This window comes from Prunus avium, chromosome 2 (genome assembly GCF_965620075.1).
Source record: "Prunus avium chromosome 2, drPruAviu1.hap1.1, whole genome shotgun sequence".
Taxonomy (NCBI): Eukaryota; Viridiplantae; Streptophyta; class Magnoliopsida; order Rosales; family Rosaceae; genus Prunus; species Prunus avium.
In genome coordinates, this window is record NC_142285.1 from 30,419,535 (window position 1) to 30,432,599 (window position 13,065).

Below are 13,065 nucleotides of genomic sequence, written 5' to 3' on the forward strand. Positions count from 1 at the left end.
AAACTAAAAGTACTATAACTGAACCAAGACATCTAGCACTTAGAACATGAGCAACACAACCTTTCTTTTGTTCTCCACGAGCCCGGCCTTAAACACAAGCAAAAAGAGATAGAAAATGAGTTTGTTAAAAGGCCTTGGGTACTTGTTTATGCAATTCAAAAAAGAGGCTTAATCAAGTACAACAAAACTCTGACCAACATAAGGCTCTATATTTTATAGCTTTGCTGCTAAAAAAAAAAGAAAAAAAAGAAAGTGAAAGTTCATGATTTCTAAGGTTGGAATGGAATCATTCAAACTCGGATCACCAATCAAGGATCAATTTGATATGATTAAACATGATCTTTTCGCCTAATGTTAGAAGCATTACTTTCGACCAAAAAAAATATTCTAAAAAAATTAGAAGCACAGATTAAAGCATGTAATGCCCATTGCGAAGAGAAAAGGAGTTAAAGTGACAAAATAGATGACAATCAGAAGTCAAACAGAAGAGAGACAGATCTAAGAATTCAGTAGTAGTATTTTGAAAATTTGTTTTTGCAAAATTATATATATACTAAACGAATCCAAAAGTCACTGTTCCTAGACTGTAGCTTAGGAATAGTGAGTTATCGATTTTGCCCTTTACTGAATTTTCCCTTATGTTCCCTTTTTGCCCCTTCCCATTTGCATCTCTTTCAATTCGAAAGTTTCGTTCGCTCTCAGCTTTCCAGTCCGTTTCAAACCAGTTGGTTGGGCTGGTTAGGGGCAGCCATGGAAGATCAAAGCTCACTGTTCTGCATGCGTGGGGGCCGTCGATTTTCGTTTGGGGAGGGGCGCTGCAAATCCAGCCGCCCTTTTGGTCTTTATCTCATCGGTTCTCCTCTCAGATCTTGCGTTCGTGTTTTGCCGTTCCAGATGCGCTTCATCATTCTTCTCATCGCACGGGTTTTAGCTCAAAGGATTTCTGGGTTTCGTTAAAAAAGGTTGGTTTTAACGTTCTTTTGGTTTTCTAGGTTGGTTTATTCATTTGTCATGTCGAAAATTGAGAAGTAAATCAGAAATTGAGTTTGGTTTGTTATTACAGAGTGGAAGATCTAAGGAAAAAGAACTGGAGTAATCAATATGAGAACCCCCAGTCTGCTCATCAATCTGGTAATTGATGTCTGTGTGGCTGATATTCTGTTTGCGTGTGGTTATAGACTCCTGCATTTTTTTTTTTATGACTCCAGATCAGAATTATAATTCTAATAGATGTTATAGATTTTCTGTTTGCGTATGGTTATAGATTTTCTGTGTGGCTGATTTTTTTTCTGTTCGTACTTATCTTGCGTTCCCTTTTTATGACTCCAGTTAAATTGGACATTTCAAGAACTATTTTCTTCACATAATTATGTTTATCACATGTCACACCCTCCCATTGGTCTCTGCAATGGTCTGAACTCATGTTCCAACCCCATTTTGATATCTCTCACTGAATTTCCTGGTGAAAGTTTGTCCATGAATTGCACCGGTACTTGCGTGAGTTGCTTCAAGTCTTGATCTTCTGAATTAGCCATTGGAAAGATGAGAAAGATCAAAATGGCCAGTACCCAAGTGGGAAAACGATTCATTTTTTGTTATTTTTATGTACAAGTAGAGTATTTTGTGGAAAATGGTTCTGTGGTTTTGGTTTCCGCTTTATGAAGTGGGCTTCATTGATGGAAGTTGCAAAACAAGAAGAAAGTAAGTTTGTTGCTGGAATATGACTTGGTGCCAATTGGCTGATACAGATAGAGAGTTTGAAGTATTCTTTATGGTTAAGGTTATGTACCATGAGGAGCTTGCAGAATGAGCCTTACACCGCGCTATAGCCAATAACAATTCTGAAAAAATAAGTGGAGCCATTGGAAATTTGCGTGTGGTTATAGATTTTCCGTGTGGCTGTTTTTTTTTAATTTTTTTTTTTCTGTTCGTACTTATCTTGCGTTCCCTTTTTGGAGAGCAAGTAAGACTTTGTGCCTATTAGTTGTTAAATTTTCTGCTTTTAGTGAATTTGAGGGGTATAAATGGAAGTGGAGGGAATTGGGTTTGGTTGTGTGAGTGAAATTATGCATCTTTTTGTGTTATTTCAGTCCAAGTTTGTACCTTTGTATATATGAGTGTGTTGTTCTATTTTGATATATGAGTGTAAAATCTTACTTTACCGCCTAACATGAACATTTTGCCCCAAAGTTTGTTTAATGACTGACAAATGTGAGGAGTTTGAAAAAGGTATCTGGGGTATAGAAACCCCCCAAAGTTTCAATTCAATATTCTCTCATGGTGAATATATCTAACTCCTCAGATGTACACCTCTATCCTGAGCTTATATTGGAAGGTTGCAGTCTTAGGAATTTAAACCCAGGATCTCCGGCGTAGTTAGCGTGATAATATTGGTTGGTTTGTTGCCATTCACAGTATTGTAATAAGATGCAGGTCAATAATTATTTTATATTCTCAATTCATTCATGTTTGTATATTTTTTTTTTGAATCTCATGGAATATCTTTCTTTTATAACATATAGCGATGATCCATTTCACCAGTTGGTTATTTCTGTTTAACCATATAAGTTTTCTTTTCCCCATCTAATTTTTAATTTTTTTAATTCATGGTTAACTGGTCCTTATTGATTGTATCTTCTGAAAGAGATTCTTTTTGTGTCTGCAGAAAAGAAAAAGAAAAAATCCCAAGCTTATAGACTTCTGGATATGTTTTCATTTGAATTCTGTATGCAGCTTCTTTATGATTTCCTTTTTTTCCCCCACAGTTGCAGTAACACAACCTGTAATATATAGTGTTTTGGCAATTGGGTAGTTGAGTTGTTCCCTGTCTATTTTCATCGCTTTATACACATTTCACGCAATTTAAAAACCCGCAGCATCGCGCGGGCAGTTTTTGCTAGTATTATCATAAATCAAATAAACGTCACCCCATAAGTTTTTTTTTAAAAAAAGACAATCATTAGAATAAAAAAGACAAAAGGAGTGAAATCATAACCGTTGCCAATTTAGAATGAGCAGCTTGTGGAACCAGAGCCGGCTCAACCATGCATCCCCACTATACTACAGAAGCTCGTTTCTGGTTTTTCAACCCAACGAAATTATTGAGCTCAGGAACCATAGGAGGGAAGGAAGGGCCATCAGGCTCTACAGCCATGAATTTAATACCCTCTTCGTGCCAAAAGCCCAAACAAGAAAACCAAAGGCCCAAACAAGGGAACCCATAACAAATCGAGGAATAAAACATACAACATGAGAACTAATTTTAATTTCAAAATCGCAAGTAGCCCATAGTTTATTGGAGCAAAAAATTTGGATCCAGCAAGATCGAAGTGATAAAAGGAAGAGGTTTAGAATTTGTCATGCCATTTCTCACCTCTCATTTCAAGGGGCCATATCTTTTCAAGTCAATGGATGGATGATCCCTTCATTTGGTCATTCATAAGCTGCTTGTTTATACAATCCATGCAGGCAGTTTACTTGTTCGAAAACCTCCATGGCACTTGTGAGAGCAGCCGATCCACAAACCTCCTCTGTTTCCAGTACTTCTCGATATTGTCGTTATCACGTGTTCCTGAGTTTCAGAGGCCAAGACACTCGCAAGACTTTCACTGACCACCTCTACACAGCCCTTGTCAACGCCGGATTTCGCACTTTCCGAGACGATGATGAAGTCGACAAAGGAGAAGGTATGGAGCCCGAACTGCAGAAAGCAATCAAACACTCAAGAACTTCTGTTATTGTGTTCTCGAAAGACTACGCATCGTCCAGATGGTGCCTTGACGAGCTCGTGATGATTCTTGAACGCAAGAGGATCTCAGCTGACCATGTCGTTTTACCTGTCTTCTACGACGTGGATCCAGCCGATGTGCGGAAGCAGACAGGAAGTCTTGCAAAGGCATTTGCTAGGCACCAAAAAACCCAACCGTCGAACAAAGTGAAGGAATGGAGAGAGGCACTTGCAGAGGTTGCAGATCGGGCAGGGATGGTCTTACAAAATCAAGCTGATGGGTAATTTCTGTTAATGGAGATTTCATAAAATGTTTCTTCCTCAATATAAACTTAACAGTAAGAATATTCCCTTTTTTTTTTTTTTTTTTGTGTGGCAAGGATAGTATAATTATTTATACTTTAATACAGGCGTATTTTAAAACTTCTCACAATAGAGTTGAAGTCCAATAATTAATTAGACGGATTGTACTATTGCAAGGATGTTTGATATATTTTTTTCATTTGGATTGCAACTTTTCAGATACGAGTCAAAGTTTATCAACAAGATTGTTCAAGTGATAGGAGAAAAACTACGACGTAGACCCCTAAGTGTTCCCCACATCATGATCGGAATGCATTCTCGAGTCAACGAACTTAATTTATGGTTACAATATGGTTCAGATGATGTCAGCATACTTGTAATTTATGGCATGAGTGGAATAGGGAAAACAACCATTGCAAAGTCTGTTTATAATACAAACTTTGGAAGATTTGAAGGAAGCAGCTTCATCGAAAACATTAGAGAAATTTCACAACAACCCAATGGCTTAGTTCAAATACAAACACAACTTCTTTCTAATATTTTGAATGGGAGAAAAATGAAAATAAGCAATGTTAGTGAGGGATTAATTAAGATTGAAGATGCAATAAGCTCTAAAAGGGTTCTTCTTGTTCTCGATGATGTGGATCATATGGACCAATTAGATGCAATATTTCAAATGAAAGCTCGATTTTATCCAGGAAGTAAAATCATCATAACAACTAGGCGTGCAAGATTGTTAAAGGCTCATCAAGTTACTAAGGTGTATGCAGTTGGAACTTTGACTCAAAAAGAATCATTGGAGCTCTTCAGTTGGCACGCTTTTGGCCAAGACCATCCTGTTGAAGATTACATAGAATATTCAGAGAAGCTAATCGATCATTGCGGAGGACTTCCATTAGCTCTCAAAGTTTTAGGTTCTTCTTTGTTGGGGGAAAGTATATGTTTATGGAAAAGTGCATTGGAGAAGTTAGAAGCTATTCCAAATGGTGAAATAATAAATAAACTAAGAGTAAGCTATGACTCTTTGCAAGATGACCATGACCGAAAATTATTCCTCCACATTGCTTGTTTCTTTATCGGAAAGGACAAAGATTACATTGTTAAAATACTAGATGGATGTGATTTCTATCCAATTGTTGGCATTCAAAATCTCATCGATAGATGTTTGATGATTATTGATGAATGGGACAAGGTGCAAATGCACAACCTGATTCGTGGAATGGGAAGAGAAATTGTTCGCCTAGAATCAAATGAACCTTGGAAACGTAGTAGAGTATGGTATCATAAGGACTCTTTCAAAATCTTGACGGAAAAGAATGTAAGAAATATGCATTCTTTGTGCACATATATGTTTTTCTTCTTGTAAATATTTTCCAAATGTTTTTCTCCTTTTCTTTTGTAGGGTACGGAAACAATTGAAGGTCTTGTCCTCCACATGCACATGTGCCCTACTATAAACTAAAATGAGAAAGTCTTGGAAACCAATGCATTTTCAAGGATGCGGGAACTAAAACTACGTACTCCATCTTAGTCATGTACAACTTAACGGATCTTATGCAGAATTTTGTACAGGACTAAGATGGTTGTGTTGGACTAAGTTTCCTTTGGATTCTATACCCATTGATTTTGCTTTGGAAAGCGTTATTATTCTTGAAATGCAATACAGTGGTCTAAGACAAGTATTCAAGGGAACAAAAGTATGTTACTCTCTAATCTTTTCATTTTCTTTTTCATTTTCATTAGGCTTTTAGTTTGATAACAAATTATATATTTATAACAATTATCTTCCCTTTGTTTTCTTCTGTACATTTTTTCCCTTACAGTGTCTTCTGTCCTTGAAGATCCTAGATCTGAGCCATTCTCATTCACTTACAGAAACCATTGACTTCTCATATTGCCCAAATCTAGAGAAATTGGTTCTAGTAGACTGCACGAGCCTGATTGATGTCCATGGATCCGTTGGAAACCTAGAGAGACTTATTTACTTGAATATGAAAGATTGCAAAAAGATTAGGATGCTTCCCAAGAACATTTGTATGCTAAAATCACTTGAAACATTTATTATATCTGGTTGCTCAAATCTTAATGAGTTATCAATTGAGATGCTGAGGAACATGGACTCGTTAAAAGTGCTTGAGGCCGATGGAATTCCGATACGTGAATTATGGCTAGAAAGAAGTTCGAGTATCTTAGGTTCTTTACCATGCTCTTTAGTAGAATTAAGTCTTTGGGGGTGCAATATTTCAGATGATGCCTTTCCTATGGATTTTAGTAAAATGTCCTCATTGCATAGACTAAATCTAGGGAATAATCCAATTAGTAGCCTACCAAATTGTATCAAAGGATTAGCGAGGCTCGATGAACTCTCTTTTTGTAAGTGTACAAGTCTCAAATCACTTCTCGGGTTACCAAAACTAAAGGGCTTGAATATCGCATATTGCATATCATTGAAGAAAATAACGTATCAATCCTCTTCATCCCTGAAACATAGGACCACAGTAGGTGACAACGACAACCTAGTTGAGTGGCAGTACAATTACAAGTTACAACCCAATGGAAGTGTAGATGTAGAAATGATCAACCACCACTCGGGATGGAGAAACTTGTTGGAATCAATGGCACCCATTCGGGTGTACACAAATGGCAGATATTTAGGAAAGGTTGATCCAATTCCAATCCAGGTGTGCGCCTCTCTCTCTCTCCTCTCTCTCTCTCTCTCTCTCTCTCTCTCTCTCTCTCTCTCTCTCTCTCTCTCTCTCTCTCATGATGACAAGAAATGGTTGACTAATATTGTCATTTCCATTGCATATAGGCACTGCATGAGGATGGTATATTCAGCGCATTTTTTTGTGGGAATGAGTTTCCAGGCCAATTCAGCCATAAAAGTAGAGGGTCCTCAATATCTTTTGTAGTGCCTTTGCTTGATAATCACAGAATTAAAGGCTTGATCGTCTGTGCTGTCTATGCGAGTTCTGATTTTCCTTACAATCAGATGGCTACTAGAGTCATAAATAAGAGCAAGGGTCTGAAGTGGTACTATATGCCATCAGCCTACGACATTCCAGGTGAAGGAGAAGACATGATATGGTTAAGCCATTGGAAGTTTAAGGATGAGCACTTAGAAGGTGGCGATAAAGTGGTTGTTTCAGTACGTATGGAACACTTTCAGGTAAAGGAGTTGGGGATCCAGTTTGTGCAGGTGGAACAAGAGAGTCATAATATGATGAGTCCCACCGTTTATCCTGTTGATCCACTGGTGAATCACCCAGGAGCATACTTGTTCAATGATGAAGATACAATAGGTGTGTTGTTTATTGACGCATTTGATGATTTTACTAGTACTCCAACTATTTCCAAAATAAACTAAATTACAAAAAAAAAAAAAAAAAAAAAAAAACCCCTAATAAATTAAATTAGCATCACAATCTGTGTTGTTAGGATAGGATATTCACCAGGTGAGTCCATATTTCATTTGAAAAATAAGTTTCCTCTAATTTAAATTGGGATTTTATGTTATTTTTGTATGTTTTTCAGACAATGAAGAAGAGCAACAAGATGATCCCTCAATTGCAGCCCCCACAGGCAGTAATAACTGCAGCAGCTGCCTCCATGGCTGGAAGGTGCTCATCACCGCAGCTTGCAAGCTCACGCTTTCTCTCTCACGCAGACAGAAGCAACAGCCAAAAAGCCGGGGCTGAATTATTTGTACATCTCAACTCAGCAGCTGGTTAATTGCCCGACAGAGTGGCTTTCTCCCTTTATATATATATACATCCAATGTCTTCCCAAGACCTATTCGTTTCATAGCATCAAATACATCTTCTATTGAACCAATAATTGGCAACTGTCCAATTCAGATCTTCACTGTGAATTACAACAAAGCTATGCGTTCAGAAGACGAGGCTAACATTGCAAAAAATTGGTATGGAATGGATTACAGAAATATCAGGACAACATACTCAAATCATCTAAATAACAGACAAAATTTCAGAGCCTGGATCCAAAGGCCTATACACTATACTACAGAAGCTCGTTTCTGGTTCTTCAACCCAAACAAATTATTGAGGTCTGGAACCATAGTTGGAAGGGTCATAGGCTCCGGAGCCATGAAATTTACTATCTTCTCGTGAACATTATACCTGCAAAACCATATTTATTAATTTCCAAAACAAATCATAGCAGGTCCACATAGGGAAGCAAAGAATTAACCTATACTGATACCTTATCTTGCGACTCTTAGAGGCTCGTCTGTCCACAATCTTCCTCTTCTTAGTATGCAACTTTTTCAGAGAATAAAAGGCCGTCTATGTGGATAACCAAATTGTGGAAAATCAGAATCATTAAATAATATGCTGGCAATAACAGGAAACAACTATGCCAGACCGCTCCATTTTGAACGTTCTAGCAACTTGAATAATAGAGTTGAGGATCGACTAAGTTCCAAACCCACCATAACAGAGAAAATGCAGTGACCTTATTGACTTTGACCACTTGGGGAGATACAATATTAAACAATTGAAAATGCAAGAATTTTTCAATGCAATTTGATTGCATTTGTTGTTTTGAACTACAGGAACTCTTAAAGATTGGGTATAACCATATAAGCGCACATTTAAAAGATTCATGTATGAAGTACGGGATGCCCCAATAATCTTGTTATGATGTTATAAATGAAGCACAATTCTGTCTGAGCATGCCCATGCAACCTTGGGAACTCAATTTAGAGGGAAGTTTTAATATCTTACAGTGCCAAATACACCAACTGCCGATCGCCTCATCTGCATCTGCTTAACCATTCTGCTTGGATATCTCTCATATAAGAAGCAACTTGTTCAGTGATATTCTGCAATTGGAAAGGAAAATTCATTCCTGTTGAATATCTGGCGAAGCATGGCTATAAGTCCACTCATAGGTCGATTACAAAGTTCAATCATAGGGCCAAACCTGATTAAAAGCATGCAGCTTGCTTTTAATAGCAGCAGCACCTGTGGTCACCTGTGTCTTCCTCTGCCATTTGTCTATTGATTTGTTTCTAAAAGTAGCTATGCTACAAGATACAACATGAAAGAAGTAGCAAGTGGCAAACACCAAATAACAATTTCAAGATGCCTTGACAAACCAGACTAGCCACAAAACATGTAAGGGAACTTGTCGCAGCATGACTGCTAGTATAAGATTTTTGATGGTAGAATTTCACACAAGTATAATTACATCTCAGTGTATACATACGTCGCCGTAGAATTTTTAAGGAAGATAAATGCATTTCATGGTCTTTTGCCAGCCCCTTTAATTAGCAAACATACTAATATACTCCACTTCCATAAGTTGAATTCAAAATATCAACCGACTTTATAATACTATTGTTTGGTACATCTCATCTGTAACAGTTAATGAGGTATTAATTGTCAACTACCTAATAAAAAAAATATAAAAATTATATACACTATAGTATTGAGTTAGAGAAAAAAATACTAAGATACTTGAATCTACCATTTAATAGAAATTCCAAAAGAAAACAGGAATAAGAATTTCAAGTTTCTTTTTGCTGCTCTAAATGGATCAGCCAGGTATTGCATGAACTCAAAATTTAATATAGGAAAAAGTACAGTAAACCCCCCAACCTATAGGGTCACTTACGAGTTCATACCCGATTTTGGGAATATTTACGAGTACATACACAACGTCACGGAAAACCCACAAATTGCCCCCTTCCGTTAGCGAGATCGTCAGAAAATCCGTTATCTACTTACGTGACATTTGTGGGACCCATTTTTTAACAGACGTGGACTCCACATAAGAAATAAAATTAATTAAAAAAATGAAAAAACAATAAATAAAAAATCTAAAAACCCAAAAAAAAAAAAAAAAACTCATCTTCTCCCATTTCTCCTGACCTCCATAACCCACCAAACTCAATCGGCGTCTTACTACTGTACCAGACCTAACACCGCGGCCAAAACACCCAGCCCCTCAATGCTTCCTCGCCAGATTCGTCGTCTTTCTCTCTCTTTCCTTTGGACCTAGAAATCTTTGATCTGTAAAACCCAGGTGGTTGGGTCTTCGCGACATGCCATGGGGGATGTTTTCAAGACCTTGCGAGCTCATCGTCGTTCTTCAGATCTCGCCGGAGCTAGAACAATATTAGGATCTGCAAAATGGGTCTTCGCGACACGCCATGGGGGATGTTTTCAAGACCTTGCGAGCTCGTCGTCGTTCCTCAGATCTCGCCGGAGCTAGAACAATATTAGGATCTGCAAAATGAGTTTAAATTTGAGGAATTATATGCGTCTTTTTCGTTCTTATAGCTAGAACAATACATTTGGGGAAGTATCTTCATCGTTTGTTATTGGTGAAGTAACTGCCTTTTTGGCCTCTGTTCTTTTTCAAGTTTATGTTTGTTTGAACTTTGTCATTTTGTTCCAAAAATTAATCTTGTTTCTGGGTTTATCAGTTTCTTAAGGAATTTTGTCTTGGAAATCAACCTATCACAGTACTTTACCAATATTCTTCTTTTCCAAATTTCTTGACGATTTGTATTTCCTAATGTTGTTGAAAAATGGGTTTAAATTTGGGGAGAAGAAGGATGAGCTTTGCAATGACGTACTCTGATTGCTTCTGCTTTGAATGTTTGTCCATAAATATTCATAATGACACACACCATCACCACCACCATCCACAGCTCCATACTTAAGCTAAGTTTTGTAAGTTTTTGTATCAATCAATTCAAATCTAAGTTTTCAATGGCGGATGAGGTGTTGTTGTTGGATCTCTCCTCCAGGAACCCACGCCACACACCCAACCAACTCCGTGAACTTCACTGAACCCATCTTCCCCTACCAAAAAAAAAAAGAAATCAAAATCAAAATCAAGAAAACCAGGCCAGTCGCCATAACCCACCAAACTCAAATTGATTTCAAAACCTCATTTGTACTTGGTCAATTTATTGATCAAATTCGAATTTGAAGGTTGCAGAACACTAAAAAGCCCCAATTTCAGGTTTCTGGAGAAGTTGGGGTAGGTTGGGAGGGAGGAGGAGAGAGAAAGAGAGTTGGGTTTGGGGGTGGGCGACGGGAGAGGGGTGGCTGAGAGGTGGGGTTGAGTCAGGTGGGAGAGAGGGTTGGTTGGGTAGGAGAAGAGAGGAGATTTTTTTTATTTTCATTTTTTAATAATTTTAATATGATTTTAAAATTATTTTTAACATGTACATAATTTTTTATTATTTATTTGTCCACCTATAAGTCCACATCAGTTAAAAAATGAGTCCCACAAATGCCACGTAGGCAGATAACAGATTTTCTGACGATCTCACTAACGGAGAGGGCCATTTGTAGGTTTTCCGTGACGTTGAGTATGTACTCGTAAATGTTCCCAAAATCGGGTATGAACTCGTAAGTGACCCTATAGGTTGAGGGATTTACTGTACTTTTTCCTTTAATATATTCAGTTTTACACAAGTTCAGATCGATTTCAATAAAACAAGAGCATATGCAGAGTATGATCCTTCTTCTCAAATTATCTAGAATATGATCCGATTACCTTGAAAGCAACTGAGAAATCCGTGACCAATACTCATCACCATCAGCATCAATGTTATTAGATGATTATGAATACCTTGACCGAGCAGATTTACCTTAAGAACAGGAAACATATTAGGACAGGCAATAAATGTACACATGCAGTATTAAGTTGATGAAAGTGAAAATAGCACAAACTAGGACAGTCAATTTGTTTGATGTATGCCTGCTTCATACAGCTGACATCTCTCTGACACCACTTGGAATCTTGGACCACTAAAAGACAAACACTTGGAAACCATCTTGAAAAACCACTTTATTTTGTTGAAAAGACAAACACACGTGTAGTAATAAGCATTCATTTCCAATTGAGTGTAAGCTAGTCCCACAGAGAATAATAGGCATACAACTCATTTCTGTAAAAGATACACGTGTGTTGCTTAAAAGGAGTTTAATATATTATTTGTTAGAGAATTTACAACATTTTCATTTTCCTTCGTTGCTTAAAAGGAAAATGTGTTGATTCCTAATTATAATATACAACTTATTATATACTGATTACTGAAATTATTGAAATTATCTTCGACATTTTTTGACTTGTTCTTAGGCTCTCACGAGTATTATATGAAATATGCAATAGATTAATTTACAAAGGGGATTTTAACATTATTCGAATGATGATCAAGATCTATATATATTTATATATATATTTTTTCATTTATAGGCATACATATTACATATATGTATATGTGGATTCGTTTCTAATTTGAGATTCATAAGTACCCAATAAGAAAACGGAATACGCCAAGCAGAGCAGAATCTTCCACATATTGGCCAATTTGCGTTACAAAATAAGGGTAATGCTAGGCTTACCACATTTTTCATACCACATTCATACCACCTCTCTAATAGATGTGGAGCCCACCAATACAATGGGGCCCACCTCTATTAGAGAGGTGGTATGAAAAATGTGGTAAGCCTAGCATTTTCCCACAAAATAAATACAAATAGTATGATGAAGTAGTTTATACATACTATCTGTTGCTTGAACAACGCATGGGTTCTTTCTTTTCAAGTAAAGCCTGTAACAACAACAAAAGTAGCATGATGTGATTGAAGAGAACGACAATCAAGCCAAGAATCCCACTATCTCAAGTCAACCTCCCATCACAACGTGATTGGTATAATTTATGTACAAATCCCTGTAATCATGTATTTTCCTCTTTTGTTATAGTTGACCACCGCCAGAATCCTGTATATATGGTGTATCTCAACATGAATCAAATCATCGAGTGATTCAACCCAAACTTCTCTCTTGTCTATTTTTCTACAATAAATGTTAGAAGTTAGATTGGAATTAATAACACTCTCAAATTCCAACAAAAAATTCATAACAAATCAAATCAGTTTGGATTTCCCATATTCATCAGATCTGAAAAAGTTCAGGCAACAATAGTATGAAGTTAGATTGGGTTGAACTAGATTTAGCATAGTCCTCCTCGTTTTTGGAAGCAGTTGCCT

The 13,065-nt window shown here is 37.1% G+C and overlaps 1 protein-coding gene, 1 long non-coding RNA gene and 1 pseudogene across 2 annotated transcripts; all 3 read left to right on the top strand.

Moving 5' to 3' along the window:
• The first annotated feature begins 334 nt into the window (after nucleotides 1-334).
• On the top strand, nucleotides 335-2,138 carry LOC110747123 (uncharacterized). Its single transcript, XR_002525122.2, has 2 exons — nucleotides 335-962; nucleotides 1,064-2,138. It is a non-coding gene; the product is annotated as an uncharacterized LOC110747123 (long non-coding RNA).
• Nucleotides 2,139-3,392: 1,254 nt separating this feature from the next.
• On the top strand, nucleotides 3,393-5,396 carry LOC148296829 (disease resistance protein RUN1 pseudogene; annotated as a pseudogene).
• A 610-nt stretch (nucleotides 5,397-6,006) lies between these two features.
• Nucleotides 6,007-7,778, top strand: LOC110747125 (disease resistance-like protein DSC1). The gene is made up of 3 exons (XM_088249222.1): nucleotides 6,007-6,711; nucleotides 6,843-7,332; nucleotides 7,565-7,778. Exons 1-3 carry the CDS (start codon nucleotides 6,022-6,024, stop codon nucleotides 7,726-7,728), a joined length of 1,344 nt encoding a protein of 447 aa, XP_088105348.1. The 5' UTR covers nucleotides 6,007-6,021; the 3' UTR covers nucleotides 7,729-7,778.
• Nucleotides 7,779-13,065: the final 5,287 nt, after the last annotated feature.